Source organism: Triticum urartu, chromosome 2A (genome assembly GCF_056163025.1).
Source record: "Triticum urartu cultivar PI428250 chromosome 2A, HENAU_Tu73, whole genome shotgun sequence".
In the NCBI taxonomy this organism is placed as follows: Eukaryota; Viridiplantae; Streptophyta; class Magnoliopsida; order Poales; family Poaceae; genus Triticum; species Triticum urartu.
The window spans coordinates 614355198-614382156 of NC_141874.1; the positions used below are offsets into that span (position 1 = coordinate 614355198).

At 45.2% G+C, this 26959-nt stretch overlaps 2 protein-coding genes and 1 long non-coding RNA gene across 5 annotated transcripts; 1 reads left to right on the forward strand and 2 right to left on the reverse strand.

Annotated features, from left to right (window-relative positions):
• Positions 1-7267: 7267 nt before the first annotated feature.
• On the reverse strand, positions 7268-9297 carry LOC125539200 (uncharacterized). Of its 3 annotated transcripts, XR_007296727.2 has the most exons (4): positions 9071-9297; positions 8714-8989; positions 7884-8571; positions 7268-7742 (listed from the first exon to the last, which is right to left on the reverse strand). It is a non-coding gene; the product is annotated as an uncharacterized LOC125539200 (long non-coding RNA). The 3 variants fall into 3 exon arrangements; XR_007296726.2 differs by having other exon boundaries at positions 7268-8612; positions 9071-9294; XR_007296725.2 differs by having other exon boundaries at positions 7268-8571; positions 9071-9291.
• Positions 9298-13741: 4444 nt separating this feature from the next.
• LOC125539202 (uncharacterized) lies at positions 13742-16180 on the forward strand. Its single transcript, XM_048702573.2, has one exon. The coding sequence runs from the start codon at positions 13806-13808 to the stop codon at positions 14175-14177; it is 372 nt and encodes a 123-aa protein (XP_048558530.1). The 5' UTR covers positions 13742-13805; the 3' UTR covers positions 14178-16180.
• Positions 16181-16334: 154 nt separating this feature from the next.
• On the reverse strand, positions 16335-21169 carry SCO1 (Translation elongation factor EFG/EF2 protein). The gene is made up of 4 exons (XM_048702572.2): positions 20809-21169; positions 17981-19389; positions 17084-17596; positions 16335-16731 (listed from the first exon to the last, which is right to left on the reverse strand). Exons 1-4 carry the CDS (start codon positions 21023-21025, stop codon positions 16564-16566), a joined length of 2307 nt encoding a protein of 768 aa, XP_048558529.1. The 5' UTR covers positions 21026-21169; the 3' UTR covers positions 16335-16563.
• Between the last annotated feature and the right edge of the window lie 5790 nt (positions 21170-26959).

Genomic DNA, 26959 nt, shown 5'->3' on the forward strand with positions numbered 1-26959 from the left:
CCTCGGGGGAGGGGTTGGCACTCGACGTCGATCATCACGATCGAATCGGTGATCATACTGCTCATTCCTTCTGTACTGATCACGCCGGTCTCCACGTCCCTCACGCCTCGGAGGCGATCTTGGGCTGTGAGCCGACTGGACTGTATCCGCTGCAACGGATCGACTGTGGATCCTGTTCCGCGACTGAGAAACAGCAGAATTCTGGTCTCCTGCTGCCCGGAGCAACGCTCTGATTTGCAACAAGCCTCTGCCAGCCTCTGACTGGGAGGGCTGAATCGACTCTGCTATACGGGCCGCAGCTGCCAAATTCTGAATCGGAGTACGATATACCTGCGGGGGCGGAAAGAGTTGACGTCGACTGGATTCTGGAGCCTGTTGACGCGCTCGCTCGTCGAGTATTCGCTGGAGATTCTCTAGTCGAGTGCGCTCGGCCAAGTTAGCCAAGCGCGCGTCCTCCAAGGCTCGGGCCTCGGGGGTTTCTCCAATGATAGGAGTGTGGAGTGCATCCATGTTCCGGCGGCGAAGCTCCTCCCGCTGCAACGACGTGAGAGGCTCGGGGAGATACTCCTCATGAGGACGCAATGGGTCGCCCCCATCCGCGCCTCCGTCAGCGCGGGGGAAACCGGGAGGACTGTGTGGCCCATCAATCACCAGAACCTCTGCAGCTGGGTCACTGCTGTCGCATTCGGATGCGGTCTCTGCGGAGCCAGTCGACAGGTCGAAGAGGCCGTAGAGGGATTCGTCGGGCTCGATTGCCGCGACTTGTGGGGTGGCCGACTGGCGGGCCACCGCATGCCTCACCCACCTCTGAAGCCTCGACCGACCGGAGCGCTTGCGAGAAACAGGGGGATGCCACAGGAGCCGACCGATACTGGGTCGACGGCTGCCGCAGGAGGACACCACGGACGCATGCGTGAAAGTGCGTCGCCCCGCGGACGGGGAGCGCGTCGACGTCGAGTGGAGCCTCCTGAAGCCAAGCAGAGTCGTCAGCGATGAACGTGAGCGCGCCGAGACGGATCTCGCGGCCCTCCACCAAAGCTCCGCCCGAAACCATGATCAAGGAGATCGGAAAAAATCGCAACTTCTCAAACTAGGCGCTAAGACTCCTAGCCCCACGGTGGGCGCCAACTGTCGTGGTTCTAACTCTGACAGTGATGTAGGGGGGTATGTATGGAGAGGCTAGATCTTAACTATGGAGGAGTTGTAAGCACACGAGGATTACGAGTTCAGGCCCTTCTCGGAGGAAGTAACAGCCCTACGTCTCGGTGCCCGGAGGTGGTCGACTGAATTATGTGTGTATGAATAACAGGGGTGCCAACCCTTGATAATGAGGAGGGGGGTGGCTTATATAGAGTTCGCCAGGCCCCTCCAGCCCTCAGTAATGCAAGGTTTAAAGTACATTAAGATTGGGGGTTACTGGTAACGCCCCTAATAAAGTGCTATGATGACCATAAAATCTACTTAATGACCGACCGTTTGCGTGCAGGGTGACTTTAGATCTCCTGGCAGTCGAGTGGTTGGAATTTGGTCGAGTGATTGCTTCGTGGTCGACTGTCTTGAATCTGTCGAGTGGGATACCTCCAAGTCGATTGAAAGGTGACTTCTTCTAGGGATGTCTTTGGGTAGGGTACTTAGGACAGGTCCATGCCCCTATCCTAGGTACATAGCTTCATCACATACTCCTACGCGAATGTGTCTAGCTATTTCGGACTCTATCCCAACAAGCCACGTTTCAAGTAACGTACTGACCGAATTCGGAGGAGTAATGTTAAAAGCAATATGCACCGTGTGCCACAAAACTCTCGCCAACGGGCAGTCAAAAAAGAGGTGCTTGATAGTTTCGTCCCGATCACAAAAACTACACCTAGTAGATCCTGTCCAGTTGCGCTTAACCAAATTATCCTTTGTTAAAATGACTTGTTTATGTACAAACCACATAAACACTTTAATTTTCAAAGAAACTTTGACTTTCCAAACATCTTTGGAACTAGGAATAGCACTAGAGTTAATGACATCGATATACATCGACTTAACCGTGAACTCTCCATGCCTAGTAAGCATCCAACACAACTGATCGGGCTGATGAGATAGCTGAACCTCCATCAATCTACTCACCAAATAAAGACATGCTTCCCACCGGTCGCCAACAAGCGCCCTCCTAAACTGAATATTAAGGGGAATGGACTGCATAATCGTTGCAACAAGAGCATCACGTCGTTGAACAATACGATACAGGGACGGATACTAAGCGCCAACGGCGTTTCACCAAGCCAAGTATTTTCCCAGAAGCGAGTGGTGTTGCCACTACCGACTATAAACTTTGTTCTATTAAAGAAGGCAGCTTTGACTCTCATAAGCCCCTTTTAAAATGGCGAGTCAGTCGGTCTTACTGTCGCCTGGGACGAAGTCTTGGACTGCAGATACTTACTACGGAGAATCTGTGCCCACGTGGCCTCAGTCTCAACTAATAACTTATACAGCCACTTGCTGAGACACTTATTAAAGTTAAGACACTTATTTTGAGATAAAGTGAATACTCATTACGTCCCAATATAAGTGTCAACTTTGTGTACGGAGGGAGTACAAGCTTAAGCTTATCAACGGAATTTCTGATAAACAATTATTTGCCCCTTGCTACTTGCTACCTGCTTCAGACTATTTGCAATGTGGAAAAAAATGATCAGATTGGCCACTGTTTTGGGATGTCAGCAAGGATCTTTTCCTTTCACATATGTTGCAAGGATTCATATCTTGGATGTTCCTATGGGCAGTGGCGAATATAGGACGTAATTCCAAGGCAGGCTCAACTTCAAGGATAGTAATTTTTTGATGTTGGATGCCATTTTATGCGCTGCACCTAACTACTAGTGTGCTGATCATTGGTGGTGTTTTTGTGTGTGGCAAATTTTGAGGGTAGGCTAGAGCCTATTGAAGCCTGTTGAGTAGAATCGCCACTGCCTATGGGAACCTCCAAGCCTGGAATTGAAGATTTCGAACCCATCAGGTGCTTCACCTTCCTTGTGATGGTAGACTTCTGCTCCTCAAGTCTGACGGAATTCCTCTCGTTATGGCTAAGAGTAAGCACGTGGGAGCTTGAGGTGGATGTGCTGGATAAGATCTCTTGGGCCTGGGAGACAAATGGAAAATACTCGGTAAGGTCGGCATACGCGGCATAGTTTTGGGGCCATACTGTGGAGCCATTGGCGGAGCTGACTTGGACATCCAGGGCACCATCCACTTGCAAGTTCTTCACTTGGCTTACTCTACGGAACCGGTGCTGGACCTCGGATAGACTTGCGAGGAGAGGGTTATTGCATTAGGATTAGGATGCATGCCCCCTATGTGACCAGGAGGAGGAAACGATTAATCATGTGCTGCTAACGTGCGTGTTTGCTAGATCAACATGGGCAGTGGTATGTGACGCTCTAGGAAAGCCGGAGTGGACGCCGACGGCACAAGACTCCCTTCACTCATGGCTTTGGGATAAGCAAGGGCCCAACAACCTACGAAGCAAGGATCTGCATACCATCTTTATTCTTACATTTTGGGAGCTGTGGAAACATCGAAATTCTATTGTGTTCGACGGAGCATCCCCTTCGATGGAGGTGCTTCTAGGTAGAGTGTGGACCGAAGGCATGACTTGATCGGTAGCTGGGAAGTTTAAAGGGAATGTAGACCCCTTCTTTCATAGTTTACATAGGTGGGCGAGTAGAGAGGAGTAAAGTGTAACGAACTTGTGTAACCCTTGGTGGAGGCATTCTTTTGCCTTTCTTCTTTAATATATAATATGTACACTCGTGCATATTGGAGAAAAAAAAACTTCATGTGCTCTCTTGCATTGCCTGCTGCTGTTGTGGTCCATCAAATTACTACCTCAGAGGTACTCAAAACACTGCCTATGGAGGAAATCTGAGATGGAAGATCAAGGGATTGCTTTGATAGCCTCGGACAAGGTATGTAGGCCTAAAAATCAAAGTGGGCCTGGAATACTGGATGTGGCTATAACAAGGCCCTACTTATCAAGCACCTATATTTTTTTAATAAAGAATATTTGCATTGGGAAAAATATCACCCCTCAAGGTCAATTAAAATGATCGTTCTGGTGGAAAGATATTCTCAAGTTGCTCCCCTATTTAAGAAAGTGGCCTCCTATGAGAAGGATTTTAATACTGTTTTGGCATGATAATTGGTGTGAGGAGATCTTATCCAAGAAATATCCCGAGCTACGTTCCTTTGTCAAGAATGGAAGTGACTCTTTGTCACTTGTTATGGCTACTCCAGATAAGGGATGCGGCTTAGTGCCGTAAAGGCACCTGCCTTTGTGCCTATGACATAAAGGCAGGTGCCTTAAGGTGTCGAAGGGCAGTCCCTAGATAAGGCCAGCCACAGGTGACTCTTTCTCAATGTGATTGTTGTTTTGATGCTCGATCCATAGGAATTTCGTGGTATGATGTTATTTTTCTACTTCTTGAATATGATTAGTGTTCCCTTCTTATAGGGCTCGATGCAGAGAAAATTACTGGATTTTTTATAGGATCTGGATCCTTGTGAGATCATAAGTTTTGCACTTTATTTAAAAGAATTCTCATCCATCCAAATATCTTTACAAATGAATTGTTTTTTCTGAGGTTCTCTAACAATCCTAGTGTTATCACATGGTGTTAAAGAGGACGTATGTCACTCCAATGCTATGTTTTTCTAGACCTGAAAAAAAATCGAATACGGTGCCTCGCAGGAGTTTCGTCCCGCAAAGCAGCAACAAGAATCCAACGAAAGCGCATCACCTCAGGATGTTCAACGATATATAATCACTTATAGCGGGTTGCAAGGTCGTCCCAACAATGCTGCTTCACCTGCCACAAAACCAAATCCTAACAACTTGCATCATGATCCTCCAGACAAGTTTTTTTAGAATATACCCTTGGCCTCTCCATCTGAGCGATGCATGCAGTCATTTTATTAATTATTTGCAAAGACCTTACAAAATAATACATCAGTAAGCCTGAAGCCACCATGTTGGCAACACCTGTCGCTACTCCTATCCCCTTGATGAAGGGGTGCCTATTGTCCAAGCCGAATACCAAATAGACACCGCACCAAAGCCTAACATCTAAAGCCGGATGCCTCAGCCAAACCACAATGCCGGGACTAGGTCACACTCCGGTTCGGCGGACTCTCGGAAGCTGCCGCCGTTGTCTTCCACCGATCCATCTCAGAGCAGGTACTGATGCACCAACCTTGCCAGGCCTGCCGTCGACGCCACCACGACACCAGACAATGCCACCATCCTGCGTGTATCCATCCACACGCGTCCGTCACTGAAACTCTGCAATGCCATGATGTCGGGATCTGTCGGCGGCCTTGCGGTAGATGTAACACCACCCCTCCTCTTGTCCCCTCCAGCCAACACTTGCTCCAAAACGATGCACCCACGAGGGAGAACGATACCAAGGCGTTGTCATCGCCCAATCCGGTAGACCCAAATCCGGGGTTCCCCCGGAACATCCCAATCGAGTTGACGCAACCTGCAACAACGATGCCCCAAGAAGGAAACGACGTCAGAGACACCGCCATCGTCTGCCAAGACCGCAATCAGGCACGGTTTTCACCAAAAGTCACGTCGTCCTGATCATGTGGCTGGGTGGAACCGCGCGGAGCTTCGCTATGAAGACATATGCCGCCGCCGATTCTCCGGTGGAGATCCTCCATCCCCTCACCAGAGCCCTCATCGTGTCGTCGACTATCCACTTGAAGAATTGACGACGGATCTGGGTGGGATCCAGATCCGCGACCGCCTCCATGCCCCCCATCGCCAGCACCTTCAGCCATGGGGTCATCAGTTGTCGCCACACAACCAGGGAGCCGCCCTGGCCTCAGTGGGAAACCCCTAGCCTGAGGTGCCCAACCGCCTCGAGTGGTTGCCACCGCCACCGCCTCCTGCTTCGGCGCCTTGGCATCGGGCGCCGCTGCCACCACGGCCAACACCAGCGGCAGTGGCGGCAGGATCCTCCTTTGTGGGGTGGGGGGCTGGCAGCGCTGGGATCTGATCCCCCTAGCGCCTCCCTGGTGTGGCGGCGCTAAGGGGGTCGGGAGGGGGTTGTCTATATTGCTAGATGGCGCCCGATGCCTTCGTAACTACTGTGGCCCAAAACACTACTTCCAGCAAACGAACCGAACCAAGTTGAGCTTCAACTAAGTAGCATAGATTAGTTTAGATACATCACTCAACTAAGAAGAATAGATTAGATACATCACTCAACTAAGGGAGATTTCCGCATCATCGCATCGATAGGCTTTATCAAGGTGATTACATACATAATTGAACTGACGGAGAAAAAGAATGAAGGGCCATCTGGCACATTGTTGTAAGTCTTTTCAGAAATTTTAATATAGACTACATACGAAACAAAATGAGTGAATCTACACTCTAAAATATGTTTATATACATTCGTATGTAGTTCATATTGGAATCTCTAAAAAGACTAATAACAATGTATGAGACTTATAACAATGAAATATCTCTAAAAAGTCTTATAACATACATCACTGAACTGACGGGGAAAAAGAATGAAGGGCCATCTAGCACATTGTTAGAAACTAAAAAGACTTATATTTAGAAACAAAGTATTAACAAGGGGATTAAAACAAGGAAAAGAAAGGAACAGGGAGTATTAACGAAGGGGATTAAAACAAGGAAGGAACAGGGAGATTCTCGTTCCCGTTTGCACTTGGGAAATCATCATCTCATCGGAGAAGAAAAGAGTCCGTTTTTACTTGTGATCCAGTCCAAAGCTAAGAATCCATGATTACCTGTTTTCTTCTATGATGATGATCCGGACACAGTAGTTTGTGTGTTCTTATCCAACTAGTAAGAATGCATGTGCAACGCACGACTGTGAGAAAAAAAACTCCTATGTAAACATATAGCACATCAGAGCCATCATCTCGTCTCAAGGAACCTCTGGAACTTTTAAATATTTAAATATTTATATATGACCATAACAAAATATCATTTGAAAATTGTATTATTTGCAGGCAATACAGAAACTACAAGGAGTAGGATGATACTGGGTTTATAAAACCAACAGACACTCCTACCTAATTATGATGCTCCGTTAGCATAAACACCTTTTACTTTTGTTTCATCCTTCATATCTCTCACATGAATGATAAACCTGCATATATTGCCTTTAAGAGTACTGTTGCTTGGAAACGAAGGAAACAACAAAGCTTGAATATGCCAGTGCCATGACTCTTGGTGAAGATGTGACATGGTCAATCCAGTTCTGGTATTTATCCATAGTCCACACTTTTCCCTACAATCCCAAGTCTGAATCGACAAAATAAGGAATCCATAGACCACACTTCTACACCAATTTTTGTACAGGACTAACTGGAGCTTGTGCCCGATTCTTTTTGATTGCTACAGTAACAGAGCAAATAAAAGGAATACAACATTGAGAATAGAACATATACCCAAGCATGCAGTTGTTTACCATATATTGAGGTGCCTGAGATTACACTAAAAACTGTCCAACAAAATACCATAGAAAGGTTGCTCAAAATAAACAGTATGGCATGATGGCATAGAGGAATGCCACATGAAAATACAGTAAGCCCTGCAGTTCAGTTTCTATGCTTCTCTAATACTGAAAGCAATAGCCAAATATCATTGTATAGTTCTTTCAGGGTGTCAGGCTCGCTTCAATGCACCTGTCGGCTGATAGAACTTCAATAGGATACTGAAAGAAAAAGAAATTTATAGCATAAAAATGTACGCACAGATTTGGTAGATATAGATTCAAATCTAGTCCAAACGTCATGATCCATTGAACCTTGCTGCATCCCTCGTAATAAGGATGGCCGGGACTGAGAGCAAATACCTCTCATGCAAGGAAGTTAGAGGACACTCATAGCTTAGGAGTAAATATAGCTTTCATATTCATGGAGTCAGCCACAGCAGCAAAGATGCGCAACACTGCAGCAAGGAAGAATAGCACATAACTGCATGATGGACAGAAACCATGTCAATCCACTTCAGTCCGTTCCCTGGAGAAAACATCACGTCACGTCCATTCAATCAACACGGAACTGAATTGTGCAAACAATTCACTGTGTTAAATGGAAAACACAAACTTTCAGGTTTAACAATTCACTAAGTTGGTCATTATTTTAGTCTCAGACAAATCTAAACAATTTACTAAGCATATATGCATTATAGCTTCAATGCATTGGACAGCAGAACAATTTACCTTGTTGCCTGGGACACTGCCCTTTTTAGATAACTATGGCTACTATGCTATTGACTCATCCAAGTCATGTTCGCCTAGAAAAACAAGGTGTACATTCTCACTTCTTTAGATATCCTCTGAGGGCCTCGCTGGACAGTAAATAACTGTATAGAAGAGCTGCCATAGTTGTCCATCTACAACTTGTACATTTTCACTTCATATAGTAAAATATTGCCGTGTCTTCTAAAATAGTTTTATTGTCGGAGCATCCCATAGAGTTTTACCATATAAGTTAATTAGCGCTCACACAAATGGCTTGCGTCAGAGACTTGAAAATTACCTGCGTAAAAATAGCACATCCACAAGCAAACTAATCAGCATCTGAATGAAATAAACATCACTTTCATCAGAACGCTACCAAAGGTTGAACCAACATAGCAGCATACACTTCCGCCTAAAGAGAAAAATGGTAGAACACATACCGTGAAGAACTCTGTGTTCAGAATCAGATGCACTTAGTGGAGAGGAGGGAGGCCTGATTGGATGCAACTCTCCAATCCAGTCCAGGTGAGATGTCACCGTCCACCACCAGGGGGCTCGGCAGGGAGGGGGCGGCGGGGCTGGCTGGGAGAGGTGGGGCGGATGAGTGGTGCGGCTAGGCGAGGCGGAAACGGAGGCGACCGGTCAGATCCGGTCGTCGCCATCGTCGGTCTGGCCGGGAGGAGGCCGGCAGTCGCGTGGGACGGTCCGGCGGAGCCCTGCAGTGCGGGAACGGAGAGAGAGAGATTAGTGAGGAGAGGAAGAGAGAAGGGAGGAGGAGGATGCTGGGTGCGGCTGACCGGCAGAGGACGTCGGCGGCGGCTTGCAGGTGCGTGGGCGGCGACCGGAGGCGGGGTCGGCTCGGGGCGATCGGGAGGAGCGGCGGCGCTTGCTACGATCCGTTTTTTTTTTCTTTTTGAACTGACCCATTCTTCCTGATAAGGCGTGATTCGGGTGGAATCTTTCCGGAAATCACGGGCGAGGCCGCGGGATCGAGGACGCGGAGCGCTACGAGGATTGGCAGACGATGGCGTCTGATTAGCAGAACATTTAATCTAAGATGTTGATTTAAGTGATAAACCGTTGACGCAATATGAGTAGTAGGATATGTGTAAATTGTTCTAATCGGAGGGTCGTGGTTATTCCGTGTACAGTTTGTTGTGTGGTTTTAAGGGAATTTACATTTGCTCTTTTAATAGTAGTATCTACTATCTACTACCACTATAAAAGAAAGAGAAGGCGGAGAACCAAACAATCAGACCCATTCATTAACAAGATCTAATGGCTCTTAATCCTCCAATGTTTAACCCTTTGGTGTTTAACGATACAAACCACGCATCAAGCCACTAAACCATCGATCGCTAACCCTGCCCCGTCGTTCAAAAAAAAACTCTGACAACAACGCACGAGGCACGACCTACTGCCCCCTTCTCCCAACGAACGGCACAACACGGGCGGTTCCTCCCGTGCGCCGTTCGACGCCCCGCTGTTCCTCCAGCAGCCGTTCGCTGCCGCTGTTCGCCGCCCGTCACGCCCTTCGCCGCAGGTCGCCATGGGCCGCCTCGCCCTTCGCCGCCGGAGCCGTCACGCCCTTCGCACTTCCCTCTCCGAACTGCCCACCACTTCTCACGGGCGCCCTCTCTCCCGGCCTCCTCGCCGCCTTCCCGACGCCCTCGCCAACATGTTCTCAGCGGGGCTCCTCGTCCTCTCGCTGGACCTGGCACACTCCTCGGCGCCGTCGCCCCCACCCCCCCACCACGGGTCGCCGTCGCCATTGTGCCCTCGCCGGCGCGCTTGTCGCCGGTCTCGCTAATCTGCAGGCGGATGCCAATCTGCAGCAGCAACACCAGCTTCTGCGCGTGGGCGGACGCTAATCTGCATTCAAGAGAAGATGCATGTACACTCGTGGCTCATTTATTTGTTTTACTGTTTGTTCTGTAAGTATTCTCTAATGCCAGCCATAATAGTGCTGCGGCGAACACTGTCCATGCTGCTAGCGATGTACGTGTGAGGAACAGAACGAAGCCATGGTGGAGAACGTCAGCACTATTGTGACTTTTGTGCTACCCATATGAGACTACGTCTCCCTTCACTGAGTAAATACATAGGCAATTCTTCACCAATCCCACTAAATGTTTGTCATAGTTACGAGATACAGTCGATTAATGCTTGCAGCCATGATTCATGTTCAGTTGGACCAAATCGGACATGCTATGGGGTCCTTATTTCTCAAAGTTGGCTCTGTTTTAGTTATGATTTTTACTGTATCTAAATAAACAATTTGATTTATGGCTTATGGTGAAGGCGAGAGGATATTCTTTTCATTATGGTAATTGACAGTTACATATGGAAGAGTAGAATTTTCAGTTTCTTATTTTATTTTTTACTGTGGATCGTTAAATGAGAACTTTAGGTTTTTTATTTAGGTTGGACATTATCATGCATCTTGTTCTGTCGTCTCTGCTTACTTTACTCTAAGGCAATATGTCCTTTTCTGAATTTATTTCAATATTGCAGAGCCTTTTCTAATTTTTTTTCCTTTTGGCATGGATTAGGATTCATATTGAGTACTACAGTATTCTGTAGAGTACATGTCTGATTATTATTATTTTCCCTACACATATTCTATGGATGTGAAATAGGATAATCTGAACTAAATTTCTATCAACGGCAAGTGGCTCAACGAGGACACTGAATTTCTCTCCTGTGAGCGATCATTAATCTCCCACTATGTTCTGTACTTCCTATCTTCTGTACTTCCAAGCTCCTATATTTTTGAACTAGACAATCAGCTTCTACCTGTGCTGCACTTGCAATATTTCTTCTCAAACTAAACTTCTACACCAATGTCATTTTGTGTTTTTTTTTCAAACTCTGATGCTATTGTTTTAGCCAATAATATTGAAATGTGTTCCCCGAGCATATTTGATATTTAACTGTGCTTTGGTAAGGTGCCAGGTGTTACTGGACAAGTAGATACAGAAATACTTATCAATGTTGGTCAGCAGCAAATAAGAGAATTGTTTCCATCTCATGCTATATATTTGTGTTGTATCAGTATCTAAACTGCTCCTGTGTGCAGGTAACACAGGCAACAATTCAAGTATCAAAGGAACATATGGCTTTTGGAATTCTGTTAGGAAAATTCTCTTTTGTAAGAAGGCCAAATCTTTTCCAAGGATTTTCAAGTGACCATGTATTTCAGGTTTCTGTTCTGTCTCCATTTCTAGGCTTCCTTGAAGTTCTACTGAAATGGCTATTTTGAGTGTCCGCTATCATTTCAATATGAAGTAACATGAGAAGTCAAAATTTGTTGCATTTTTTATCCATATATGAAAAGAAATGAGTCTTAGCTAAAGTTCAAAACTGTTACGCATAAAACAACTAATCTGTCGCTATAAACAAAAATTTAATTGTGTTATTCTTCATGAACATATTGCCATCTATGAGAAGATAGTTTCGAGATATGTATTTCTATTCGACTGTCCCTTTGCCTTCTTTTAGTAAAAACAATAGGGGGGCATGCAGAAATGAGCCATATATAGCGGAATGTGCTATATGCAACACGAATTTTACTACTCCCTCCGATCCAAATTAATTGACGCAGCTTTAGTTCAACTTTGTACTAAAGTTGTACAAGAGTTGCGTCGATTAATTTGGACCGGAGGGAGTACGTATATTTTGGAAGTGCATTTAAAAGAATCGGTGTATCAGGACATACAATTTTTCATCATGCATTGTGATTGATATGCTACGATATATAATTTTGATTGGTTGATAGGCATAGTTGTGTTATTCTCGAAAAAAGTTACATTGCATCAGATTGCTAAGAATCAGTAACCTCAACAATTATAAGCTCCTTGTCGATGTTGTCTCGGAGGGCCAAACTCAGCAACCTGGTGTATGACCAAAAGAAGAGGCTAAACTTATGAAAATCCATATCGACTTACCTGCAGGAATATGACACTACAAATGTTCAATGTATAATAACAATAGAACTGTTGATGGTCTATAACTTCTGTGCACTAGCATGTGACTTGTACTCTTGCAGGAACAGAATTAAGCATTTTATAGTCATCTGATGGGATGACATTTAATTATTTCTCTCTGTATTAGTTGTCCCTTTGCTGATCACATGTTTATTATGGTGCCTTTTCTTGCTCTTCAATGAAGCGTCTTGCCTTCTTATATCTTGACCTAATACTGGGTGTAATGTACTACAATTTTTGTATACGTGTTCTGCTTAACTAAGATGTGCTTTGAATCCAAATCGGAAGCAACTATTTACTCATCCTATGCCGACTTCCATGTATGCTCAGTATAACATCAATTGTAACATATTATGTAGATTATGTAGATTTTATTACTTTCCCATGGTTTTAACATGTCAGAGTTAGAGAATCATCATGCAGCTGCATCTCCGTTAGGATCAGGGGACGTTCCCCGTTTATAAGACCAAATGAGTATAATATTTTAGAGTTAGTTCTTTTTTGACTGAAAGTTTGCCAAAATTTACAATGGTTGTGAGGCTTCTTGCTCTGATTTGTCGGCTGAAGTAGCAGAGATCATCGTGGCTAAATCCTTTTTGTATGGTGTGAAAGGCTGCTGATTGTCTGAACGTTCTTTATTCTGCAAATGAGTGTAAATCTTGTTTGCCACTTGACTATTAATGATTATTTACAACATTTGAAGATGTGAGCACATGCATTATGTATCCGAATCTGGTATGTTGTGAAGGTTTTTAAGTGACCAAGCACATTTCTCATTTGGCTGCTTAGTCTGTATCTATACACAAAACCACTCCATGGGCTGTACATTTCTAGCTCTATTTGAAGCCATTTCTGTGCAACCATTTTGTTCTCCATCCAAATTGGATTCCCCGGTCACAATACATATTTATTTTAAATTATCTTTTGAACAAAGTTCATTCTGGATGAGAATTATGTTTGTATTTTGATTATGAGTCACAAAGTTTTGGTGTGGTAGCTGATAGGGCTACTGACGGCGGTGGCGTGTGGCTTCTGGGACAACGACGTCAAGTGCTTCGTGTACACATTGCATTTCAAATGTCCGACAAAATGTCCACACTAAAGATGGATTCAAATGAAAAGGAAAACATTGCTACATGGACATGACCCGGTCGAAACCATGCCGAGTCAGCTTCAGCTGAGTCGAGGGACAAAACTTCTTTGGTTTGAAAAGTTCAAGTTGCAAGTTGTCCTGTTTTTAAGTTGAGGTATGAAACCTACACTTCTCAATTAATTGAAGGACTAAAAATAGACTTTCTCATTATTTTATGCTGGTGTGATTCTTATTTGATTAAAGTTTTACGTGCGTTGTACGTGCAAGTTTACTAGTAGATATAGAAGTATAGATATAGACTCTTTTAATAGTAGTATAGATTATTATTCCGTACGTACTATCTCTCTTTGTTTCTTTCTTCTCCCTACTAATCCAAGCCCGCCACGGACCCGGCTTCCTCCTCTAGACAGCCCGACCTCCCCTGGATATAAGTAGCCACGCCCCCGCAGCCCCATGCCCACCAGCACCAAAGCAACGCAACCACAACCGGCGACATCGTCTTCTTCGCTTGGCGTCAGTTTTTCGGGCCTGATGGAGAACAAGGGGGCGGCAGCGGTGCCGGAGAAGGAGGCGCAAGCGCAAGCGCCGGCGTCGTCGTCGACGTGCTTCAAGTGGACGGTGGGGGAGGGCGCGACGCTCATGGAGCGGGCCAAGGACCAGTACAGGAAGTTCACGGAGGCGCAGGCGAGCGAGCACTGGGAGTGCATCAAGAACACGGTCAGCTCCATGTTCGCCGAGCCCATCCCCTTCTTCGGCGGAGGCGCCGCCAAGGACCACGGCTCCAGCAGCAGCAACAGCTCGCCGCCGCCTGTCGAGTCGCAGTAGATCATCGACATCGTCGTCTTCGTCTAGATGGGCTATGTATAGTTTCTACTGTATGTTTCTAGATATCGTTGTCGCTAATTAGTTCAGGTCTTGGATTAAACTCGAGGAACTGTGTATTGAGGATTTTGAGTTGATTTTTTTTTTGAGAAACGGATTTTGAGTTGATTAAATTAGTGCAGTGATTATCTCGGGCTTTATTTTTTTCTTTTCCTGTCTTATTCTGAGGCTCGACCCATAGCAATTTTGTATGATTTTTTTTAGTTTGTTTTCAGTTGAATATGATTCTTGTTCACTTCTTCATAGGGCTCAGTTCGAAGAAATTTACAGTATTTTTAGAGGATCTGGATCCATGAATTCCTAGGTTTTGCACTTTATTTTAAAAAGGGGATTGCCATCCACCCAAATCCCTTTACAAATCAAATTGTTTTCCTGTGCTGTCAAATCTAAATTTCTGTGGTTTTGCAATCCTAGTGATATCCTGTGGGCTATCACTAGGATTTGGGTGGATGGCAATCATCGCCGACTGTCGCCGCCGCCCCTTCCGCCTCTTCCGGAGCCAGACTAGGCGCTGTTGTGTGCTCCGGCGCTTTTTTTTTCTTTTTGTTTGGGGTTGTTGAGCTGTGTCCTTAGCAGAACCTTTTGTACTTCCTCTTATGAAACTTGGATGTGTGTGTTTGAACTAGTCTATGTATGTGTGTTCTCTAGCGGTTTGCTTTATTTATAAAGCAGGGCGAAAGTCTTTTTCGATAAAAGAATTAAGGGCCATCTGCATCTTGATTGATGCAGGTTTAGCTCCGCCCTACTCTCAAATGCCATGTCGCAGAAGTCGATCTCGCACTGAAATAACTCCACCACCTTAGACCTCTTTGCCCTGGTTGCGGCAGCCGGTTTTGCAGTTTCAGTCTGCTGTGCCGCCTCTTCGATCACTGCAGGTTTCGTCCTGGGTCTCGGGCTCTCGCATGGGGCGCGGGCAAAGCTCCCAAGACTTTGTGAACTACCTGCACTGAACTCAGATTCCCTCTTTCTTTTGCGCCGGCCCTTGCGTCTGACATAGCATATGATGCTTGTTCTTTTCGAGTTTCCAAGAGGTCAGTTGTTTGAACTTCAACACCTTTTGCCTCCTAACAACCACACTCCTAGGAAAGATACATGGATCTGTAGTGGAAATGCCAGAACATTCTCCTCCATACCATGCCCAAAGAGTTTTTCAGCTCATGTGGAGCTGTGCCACCAGACTCAGACACGAAATCTTTTTCTTTACATCATAAGGCCTGCTCAAAAGGAAGGGTTTCTTCTTGAACAATTATAGTTGCATTCTTTGTGCTCAAGGCACCGAAGAAACTCTGCGACATTTGCTCTAGGACTGATTTTGCCTACAACTGTTGGAACTTCTTAATCCCAGGTAGAAGAAGAGCAATGTCTTTTTATGAGGACTTTGTTGCGTTGGAAAATTTACCAGCCCCTATAGCAATGGACAACGGATGCAAAGGAACGGAAGGATATTCAGAAATGCCGATCCAACCTTTCAAGCTTGGAAGCACTCTTTTAAAGAGGACCTAAACTTGCTCAATCACAGAATCCAGAAGAAGCATGATGCTTGCTTCCAAGGCTGGATTGTCTTTCTTTTTACTAGTTTAGCTAGATTTAGTTTTCTTCCTTTTGTTCCTCCACTTGTAACTTATTACTAGTTTCTATTAATGAAAATACCGTAGAACAAACTATTGTTCTATGGTTCAGGGCCTAAAAAGAAGTCAAAAAGCACAAAGGGATGAAGTTAGAGGCCTGGCAAGATACAGGCATCAAACGATAAACCATTGAATCAAGAATTATCGATCCGTACGAACACCACCGATGCCTTGCGATGTGCAATAACAGCTACACCAAAACGTGGACAGAGCTAGGAGACTTCTTCATAAGAACAGCACGTGTTGACTGATCTCTCTGTTGTTCTGACTTTTGCTATCTACTAGGGCCATAAATCAGCCCAACGCCCTCGGCGGACCAGAGGGCATCGTGTCCCAGACTAATGTTTACACGATTGGTGTTGTACTGCATTTCATATCAGCAATGACAATGAGTTGTGAAGACACACAGAGAGACAATATGCAAGTGCAAGCAAATTCTATGCAGCGGATGTGAAAACAGCAAATACTGGACTGAAGCATGTAAGCAAAATTTATAACGAACTGTTTTCCCGTTTGTGAGAACTTGACAAGGTCATTATGAAATTATAACAGCTTGCAAAATTATGGACATTATCAGGTCCAAAAACAATGGCAAATAATATCACCCGCTGGGTTCGACACTACAAAGCTACATACACCTTGATGTCCTATACTCACCTGCTCTGCCGTCCTCATATATATTATCTACGAATACTGAAGATTTAAGCAGCAGCTTCCTCTTTTGCCGCAGAAAGCTGGTTCTGGATATGCTGTGGGACAACATCGAACTTGGCAAGCTGCATTGTGTATGACGCGCGCCCCTTGGACATTCCCCTCAGAGTGCTGACATACTGGAACATCTCGGCCAGCGGCACGAAAGCATCAACCACCTGCAGTCAACAGCAAAGCAAGTTCAATTCTCCAGAAATATTTCAGACAGCAGATCCTGGCAAACTACAAGTCTAATTGGAGAAATAACTCCGAGAATAAAATGGCTATCTCTCGACCAAAAAAGAAAAAGAATAAAGGGTTATTGAATGTTAGATGCTCGGCTATAGCTGACAATGGATGTTAAGTGCAGCAGGAAGATTTGGTGCACTAGACTCAGAATTAGTACATCAGATAGGTCAAATATAATGCATAATCATACTGCAATTTGTTCAATTTTACTCATGTTATTATATTGTTAGTCAAGGTAGTATTAGTAGTAATAGAAGGCCATAAAGGAGTACTGCTTAATACCTTAAGTCCACCTGGCTTATCTCCGAAGCTGTTAACTTGTCCTCTTCTAGAGTTCAAGTCACCAATAACATCACCCAAATGCTCCTCAGGGGTAATCACTTCAACCCTCATTATAGGTTCCAGGAGTCGTGGGCCAGCTTTCCTCAATCCTTCACGGAAGGCACCCCTGGCTGCAATTTGGAAGGCAAGGACACTTGAATCAACATCGTGGTAGGAACCATCAACCAGCACTGCTCGTAGATCCACAACTGGGTAACCAGCAAGGACACCGTTGGGCAAGCTTTCTTCAATCCCCTTCATCACGCCTGGTACGTATTCTTTTGGCACTGCCCCTCCCTTTATTTCACTCTTGAATTCATACCCACTTCCAGCCTCCATAGGTTCAAACCGCACAATAATATCTGCAAACTGCCCTGAACCACCAGACTGCTTTTTGTGGACATACTGAATCTCTGCAATTTTGGAAATACTTTCACGGTAGTTGACTTGAGGAGCTCCAACATTTGCCTCAACCTGTTCAGACAATTTGTGTGAGTGTAAGTTAACATGAGAGAGAATGCACAACTGTTTTCAGGTTAAGGCGGTTGTGACCGAAAAACTTTTGATACGAAATTCTGAAGTTTTCAGTAAGATTTTGAGTGGGAATGATGACATAATATAGCTACCAAACTACATGGCACACAAATTAGCCAAGTGAACATTTTACAATCTTATTGTGTAGCTTCACAAAGCTGGTGAAATGGGACAGTGTAAGCATAGAAAGGAAATAACGTGAATCATAGGTCTAGCGCGGCACATAGATGCATTGATTGATGACCTAATTAATACAAGTTGAATATAAACATGAAGAAATTGTGGGGTATGTGCTGCATAAATACAACTAGTCAGAATACTAACCTTGAACTCTCTCTTTAATCTGTCTACAATGATGTCAAGGTGTAATTCTCCCATTCCTTCAATAACTGTCTGGTTGGTTTCCTCGTCTCTAGAGAAGTGGAAGGATGGATCTTCCTGAGCAAGCTTTATCAGTCCATTTGCCATTTTATCAGCATCAGCTTTGGTCTTTGGTTCAATAGCAACCTTAATGACAGGATCAGGAAATTCCATACGCTCAAGCACTACAAGATTATCTGGGTCACAGAGTGTTTCACCAGTAATAGTATCTTTCAGACCAGCAAGAGCTACTATGTCACCTGTCACCGCAACTGTTATATCCTCCTTACTGTTTGCATGCATCTCTAGAAGCCTTCCAATTCTTTCCTTCTTATCTTTGTTTGAATTGAGAACGTATGAACCAGCGATCAGCTTCCCTGAGTATATGCGGACAAACGTTAGTGACCCCACATATGGATCAGTCATGATCTTGAAAGCTAACCCAGAAAATGGTTCATCATCACTTGGACGTCTTTCAAGAATCAATTCCGGGTCATCTGGGTCAGTACCCTTCATTGGTGGCAGGTCAAGTGGTGATGGCAAGTAATCAACAACAGCATCAAGCAATGGCTGGACACCCTTGTTTTTGAAGGCTGAACCACATAAAATGGGGACAAAGCTGGCACCTATTGTTCCTTTTCTGATTAATCTCTTCACAGTCGCCTCATCCGGTTCCTTTCCTTCTAGATAGCCCTCCATAGCTTCATCATCCAATTCAACAATAGTTTCGATCATCTGAAGTCTATAGTCTTGAGCCAACTCTTCGAGATCAGCAGGTATGTCTTGGTATGAAAATTGTGCACCGAGTTCCTCCCCTGTCCATACAATAGCCTTCATTCTTATTAGATCAACAACTCCTTGGAAATTGTCCTCTGAACCAATCGGCAACTGTATCACCAAAGGTTTTGCACCCAAATTTGCCACTATCATGTCCCTAGTTCTAAAGAAGTTAGCTCCAAGGCGATCCATTTTGTTTACAAAACATATTCTTGGAACTCCGTACTTATCTGCTTGGCGCCACACAGTTTCAGATTGTGGCTCTACCCCAGCGACACTGTCAAAGAGACATATGGCACCATCCAACACCCTGAGAGCACGTTCAACCTCAAGAGTGAAATCGACGTGCCCAGGAGTGTCAATAATGTTAATTCTATGCTTGTCCCAGACGGCAGTTGTTGCTGCAGATGTAATGGTTATTCCTCTCTCCTGTTCTTGCTCCATCCAATCCATTGTGGCTGTTCCCTCATGAACCTCACCAATTTTGTAGTTCCTTCCAGTGTAATACAGAATGCGCTCTGTAGTTGTTGTTTTCCCAGCATCTATATGAGCCATAATACCAATATTGCGGTAATCCTCCAAAGGCACTTGGCGATCTGGGTATAGAATCAAAAGAAGCAAGCATTTAAGTTATTATAAGCTGAACACAATGATTGGTTTTCAAGGGGAAATGGCGAGGGACTAGCAAGCAAGTGTAAAATAATAATTCAAGTGGCTTGCAGACTTCAGAACGTTAATTGGTCGATTCTTGGCTGTGTGCATCCTTCGTTGGTGCAGAGGCTAGGAGAAAAGCTTCCATAATCTTAAAAATTGGTCATGGTCTAAAGAACTATACCTTGAAAAGGTTCACTATTTCTCATATATTGTTAATAGCTCTATAGATTCAACTTTCATGAGGAACTTCCGTACGTTATATCATGTTTTTCTTTTTTGCTTGTACAGTGTCTCAATAGGCCCGTCAAAAGAGTTTGGAGAATCTATGATTTCGTTGCACAGTAAAAGCATGCTCCTACACACCGCAGTAAATAAGGCAGGCTCCATTTTCCTTCGTTATATATTTACGCATGGTTTTCTTGAAAGATATGGTGTTAAGTGCTAATAATAAGAACAGGCATACATTTATACATCAAATTTGAACTAAAAACCACGACACTTATTATGGATCAGAGGGAGTGATAAACTTTAATACATGACACATATCCTAATTCAGTTAAAAACCCAGACATAATTGCCATATGTTTTGCTCATTATTCTGTTTAAAAGGAAGTAAATCTCGTTAAGATTTGCAGTTTTTAAAGGAGCTGCAAGTACTTTGGTAACACTTATCTAGACATCCCACTAAGGGTTCCTTTGATTCAACGAGTTTTCATAGGAAATTTGGAGGATTATAATCCTTGGGATTTTTTCCCATGTTGGCTGTTTGATTCATAGGATTGCATTCTATAGGAATTTTTCCTAAGGATTTCTTTGTACTAGTTCCCATAGGATTTCTAGCATCCAGTGAAACCAACGTTACATTTTACAGACCAACTCTAATAACAAATAAGAAATTGTGAAATACAGCATTGCTTTTACACCAAGTATTGAGCATTATAGTATTTCATCCATGTTACTTCCTCAATTATTTATCTGGCCGAGCCCACTAACAACCGTAAGCATCACTGCGGGCACTGCTCTAATCTCCCTTTGTGAAAATGGTGAAGCACCTAATGACTATCCAAAAGAACACACCTAAAATCACCATATATATGCTGGCTTGCAATCCACTCCAACTCTCATGGAAATGGAAGATACTCTCTTGGTCATTTTATAAAGCACCGTCTCTACTCTCTTGGTCATTTTTTAGACAGAAGTCTCCTGGTCATTTCATCAAACACGGGCTCTGCATAGAACACGTCTGCACCCACGCCTAGGCTTGCTTGCTCCCTAGCGCAATGGCGCTACAGCGGGAACACTTCTAAAGAAGGAACGGACTCGGCAGGAATGCCAAAAGTGACCAGCTGAGGCTCGCTCACCATTGCCGGCCATGGCGACGACCGAGAGGCGCGGCCTGCGCGGGCGCGGGCGGAGGCTGGCGGCCGGGCCGGCCACCGCGGCGCGCCCGGCGGCGAAGCGGGACGCGGACGGCGCGAGGAAGGGGCGGTGGCCGAGGAGGAGGCGCGAGGCGGAAGCGGCGGCCACGGACGGCCGGCGCGCCGGCGCGGCGGCCCGCGGGAGTGCCTCGGCGGCCATTGCACTGCTGTGTGTGAGTGCCTTGGCCTTCGCTCCCTCCCTGCCTGCTGCCGCCTGCGCTCGTGGGTGAGCGCTGTGGTGGCCGCGCTTATGTGTGCTTGGAGCCGCTCTGATGCTGCGGAGGGGAGTGTCTGCAGATAATGTGAGCCCGCGGGGGCTGCGCGGACGGTTTCCCGTCTCACGTTTTGGATTGCCGCTTTTATTTCTGCTCTACTTGCTTATGAGATTTATTTTTTCACAATAACAGAAAATTATGAAGCCTTGTGTACTTTATTTAAGCATTAACATAATCAGAATTAGCAATTTCATTTAGGTCGTGCACGAAGGGAAAAGACGTACACGAAGCGGTCCTGACCCCGCGTCGACCGCAACTGGTGACTACGCGTGTCCCATCTCCGCCGCCATGGATGAGGCTCGGCCCCCTTTCGTACCGGATGACAGATCTCATGGCAGCGGCAGCGCCCGGTGCGACTTGTCCTCACGCACGACATGTATGATGGCGGATGACGCGTTGCTCTTCGCACATCATTGGTGCCCGATGGTGGGAGAACGGCTGTGGTGGCAGCTGGGGGTGGTGCGTAAGTGAGCCGACTTTGTTGCTTGGCACAAAGATCCGTGAGATTCGGCGGTGGGTAGTTGAGGTGGTGGGTGATGCCAGCGCGGGGCGTCATTGTCCTCGGTGTGGCGGCCCTGGGTGTGGCACGCGTGGTTGCCGGTGCGGTGGCCGTTCATCGATGGCGGACGCGACTCAACCAACTCTAGGGAACTTCCGTTCTACCTCTTGATCTGGCGGCCGCCAAGGGGCGACGCAGTGCTGCGGATGTGTGACATGGCTGATGTGCATGCTTTCTGTAATCAATGATGTGCGCGCTTCGATGATGCTGGCAGCCATCGGTGGTTTTCCTGGTGGCAATGGTTGCGGTGGCTGGAGCATGTGAGTGGGAGGATCCTCCGCCTCCCGGATCCGATGGTTGTTGCGGCCGGCTCGTTATTGTTGGGTTTCGTAGTAATTTCAAAAAAATTCCTACGCACACGCAAGATCATGGGATGCATAGCAACGAGAGGGGAGAGTGTTGTCTACGTACCCACGCAGACCGACTGCGGAAGCGATGACGCAACGTAGAGAAAGTAGTCGTACGTCTTCACGATCCAACCGATCAAGCACCGAAACTACGGCACCTCCGAGTTCGAGCACACGTTCAGCTCGATGACGATCCCCGGACTCCGATCCAGCAAAGTGTCGGGGAAGAGTTCCGTCAGCACGACGGCGTGGTGACGATCTTGATGCACTACAGCAGCAGGGCTTCGCCTAAACTCCGCTACAGTATTATCGAGGAATATGGTGGCTGGGGCACCGCACACGGCTAAGGAATAGATCACGTGGATCAACTTGTGTGTTCTAGGGTGCCTCTACCTCAGTATATAAAGGACCAAAGGGGGGGAGGCTGGCCGGCCACAAGGGGTGCGCCAGGAGAGTCCTACTCCCTCTGGGAGTAGGATTCCCCCCCCCCCCCCCCCCGCCCAATCCTAGTTGGAATAGGATTCGCGGAGGGGGAAAAGAAAGAGAGGGGGCCGGCCACCTCTCCTAGTCCTAATAGGACTAGGGGAAGGGGGAGGCGCACAGCCCATGTAGGGCTGCCTCTTCTCTTTTCCACTAAGGCCCATCATGGCCCATTTAGCTCCCGGGGGGTTCCGGTAACCTTCCCGGTACTCCGGTAAAATCCCGATTTCACCCGGAACACTTCCGATATCCAAACATAGGCTTCCAATATATCAATCTTTACGTCTCGACCATTTCGAGACTCCTCGTCATGTCCGTGATCACATCCGGGACTCCGAACAACCTTCGGTACATCAAAATGCATAAACTCATATTATAACTGTCATCGTAACCTTAAGCGTGCGGACCCTACGGATTCGAGAACAATGTAGACATGACCGAGACACGTCTCCGGTCAATAACCAATAGCGGGACCTGGATGCCCATATTGGCTCCTACATATTCTACGAAGATCTTTATCGGTCAGACCGCATAACAACATACGTTGTTCCTTTTGTCATCGGTATGTTACTTGCCCGAGATTCGATCGTCGGTATCCAATACCTAGTTCAATCTCGTTACCGGCAAGTCTCTTTACTCGTTCCGTAATACATCATCTCACAACTAACATCTTAGTTACAATTCTTGCAAGGCTTATGTGATGTGTATTACCGAGAGGGCCCCAGAGATACCTCTCCGACAATCGGAGTGACAAAACCTAATCTCGAAATACGCCAACCCAACATGTACCTTTGGAGACACCTGTAGTACTCCTTTATAATCACCCAGTTACGTTGTGACGTTTGGTAGTACCCAAAGTGTTCCTCCGGTAAACGGGAGTTGCATAATCTCATAGTTATAGGAACATGTATAAGTCATGAAGAAAGCAATAGCAACATACTAAACGATCGGGTGCTAAGCTAATGGAATGGGTCATGTCAATCAGATCATTCAACTAATGATGTGACCTCGTTAATCAAATAACAACTCTTTGTTCATGGTTAGGAAACATAATCATCTTTGATTAACGAGCTAGTCAAGTAGAGGCATACTAGTGACACTCTGTTTGTCTATGTATTCACACATGTATTATGTTTTCGGTTAATAAAATTCTAGCATGAATAATAAACATTTATCATGATATAAGGAAATAAATAATAACTTTATTATTGCCTCTAGGGCATATTTCCTTCAGTCTCCCACTTGCACTAGATTCAATAATCTAGATTACACTGTAATGATTCTAACACCCATGGAGCTTTGGTGCTGATCATGTTTTGCTCGTGGAAGAGGCTTAGTCAACGGGTCTGCAACATTCAGATCCGTATGTATCTTGCAAATCTCTATGTCTCCCACCTGGACTAGATCCCGGATGGAATTGAAGCGTCTCTTGATGTGCTTGGTCCTTTTGTGAAATCTGGATTCCTTTGCCAAGGCAATTGCACCAGTATTGTCACAAAAGATTTTCATTGGACCCGATGCACTAGGTATGACACCTAGATCGGACATGAACTCCTTCATCCAGACTCCTTCATTCGCTGCTTCCGAAGCAGCTATGTACTCCGCTTCACATGTAGATCCTGCTACGACGTTTTGTTTAGAACTGCACCAACTGACAGCTCCACCGTTTAATGTAAACACGTATCCGGTTTGCGATTTAGAATCGTCCGGATCAGTGTCAAAGCTTGCATCAACGTAACCTTTTACGGTGAGCTCTTTGTCACCTCCATATACGAGAAACATATCCTTAGTCCTTTTCAGGTATTTCAGGATGTTCTTGACCGCTGTCCAGTGATCCACTCCTGGATTACTTTGGTACCTCCCTGCTAAACTTATAGCAAGGCACACATCAGGTCTGGTACACAGCATTGCATACATGATAGAGCCTATGGCTGAAGCATAGGGAACATCTTTCATTTTCTCTCTATCTTCTGCAGTGGTCGGGCATTGAGTCTGACTCAACTTCACACCTTGTAACACAGGCAAGAACCCTTTCTTTGCTTGATCCATTTTGAACTTCTTCAAAATCTTGTCAAGGTATGTGCTTTGTGAAAGTCCAATTAAGCGTCTTGATCTATCTCTATAGATCTTTGTGCCTAATATGTAAGCAGCTTCACCGAGGTCTTTCATTGAAAAACTCTTATTCAAGTATCCCTTTATGCTATCCAGAAATTCTATATCATTTCCAATCAGCAATATGTCATCCACATATAATATCAGAAATGCTACAGAGCTCCCACTCACTTTCTTGTAAATACAGGCTTCTCCAAAAGTCTGTATAAAACCAAATGCTTTGATCACACTATCAAAACATTTATTCCAACTCCGAGAGGCTTGCACCAGTCCATAAATGGATCGCTGGAGCTTGCACACTTTGTTAGCTCCCTTTGGATCGACAAAACCTTCCGGTTGCATCATATACAACTCTTCTTCCAGAAATCCATTCAGGAATGCAGTTTTGACATCCATCTGCCAAATTTCATAATCATAAAATGCGGCAATCGCTAACATGATTCGGACAGACTTAAGCATCGCTACAGGTGAGAAAGTCTCATCGTAGTCAACCCCTTGAACTTGTCGAAAACCTTTTGCGACAAGTCGAGCCTTGTAGACAATAACATTACCATCAGCGTCAGTCTTCTTCTTGAAGATCCATTTATTCTCAATTGCTTGCCGATCATCGGGCAAGTCAACCAAAGTCCATACTTTGTTCTCATACATGGATCCCATCTCAGATTTCATGGCTTCAAGCCACTTTGCGGAATCTGGGCTCACCATCGCTTCTTCATAGTTCGTAGGTTCATCATGATCTAGTAGCATGACTTCCAGAACAGGATTACCGTACCACTCTGGTGCGGACCTCGCTCTGGTCGATCTACGAGGTTCAGTAGTATCTTGACCTGAAGTTTCATGATCAACATCATTAGCTTCCTCACTAATTGGTATAGATGTCGGAGAAACAGTTTTCTGTGATGTACTATTTTCCAATAAGGGAGCAGGTACAGTTACCTCGTCAAGTTCTACTTTCCTCCCACTCACTTCTTTCGAGAGAAACTCCTTCTCTAGAAAGGATCCATTCTTAGCAACGAATGTCCTGCCTTCGGATCTGTGATAAAAGGTGTACCCAACAGTCTCCTGTGGGTATCCTATGAAGACACATTTCTCTGATTTGGGTTCGAGCTTATCAGGTTGAAGCTTTTTCACATAAGCATCGCAGCCCCAAACTTTAAGAAACGACAACTTTGGTTTCTTGCCAAACCACAGTTCATAAGGCGTCGTCTCAACGGATTTTGATGGTGCCCTATTTAACGTGAATGCGGCCGTCTCTAAAGCATAACCCCAAAACGATAGCGGTAAATCAGTAAGAGACATCATAGATCGCACCATATCTAGTAAAGTACAATTACGACGTTCGGACACACCATTACGCTGTGGTGTTCCGGGTGGCGTGAGTTGCGAAACTATTCCACAATTTTTCAAATGTACACCAAACTCGTAACTCAAATATTCTCCTCCACGATCAGATCATAGAAACTTTATTTTCTTGTTATGATGATTTTCCACTTCACTCTGAAATTCTTTGAACTTTTCAAATGTTTCAGACTTATGTTTCATTAAATAGATATACCCATATCTGCTTAAGTCATCTGTGAAGGTGAGAAAATAACGATATCCGCCACAAGCCTCAATATTCATCGGACCACATACATCGGTATGTATGATTTCCAACAAGTCTGTTGCTCTCTCCATAGTACCGGAGAACGGTGTTTTAATCATCTTGCCCAAGAGGCACGGTTCGCAAGTACCAAGTGATTCATAATCAAGTGGTTCCAAAAGTCCATCAGTATGGAGTTTCTTCATGCGCTTTACACCGATATGACCTAAACGACAGTGCCACAAATAAGTTGCACTTTCATTATCAACTCTGCATCTTTTGGCTTCAACATTATGAATATGCGTATCACTACTATCGAGATTCATCAAAAATAGACCACTCTTCAAAGGTGCATGACCATAAAAGATATTACTCATATAAATAGAACAACCATTATTCTCTGATTTAAATGAATAACCGTCTCGCATTAAACAAGATCCAGATATAATGTTCATGCTCAACGCTGGCACCAAATAACAATTATTTAGGTCTAATATTAATCCCGAAGGTAGATGTAGAGGTAGCGTGCCGACCGCGATCACATCGACTTTGGAACCGTTTCCCACGCGCATCGTCACCTCGTCCTTTGCCAGTGCCCGCTTATTCCGTAGTCCCTGTTTCGAGTTGCAAATATTAGCAACAGAACCAGTATCAAATACCCAGGTGCTACTGCGAGCTCTAGTAAGGTACACATCAATAACATGTATATCACATATACCTTTGATCACCTTGCCATCCT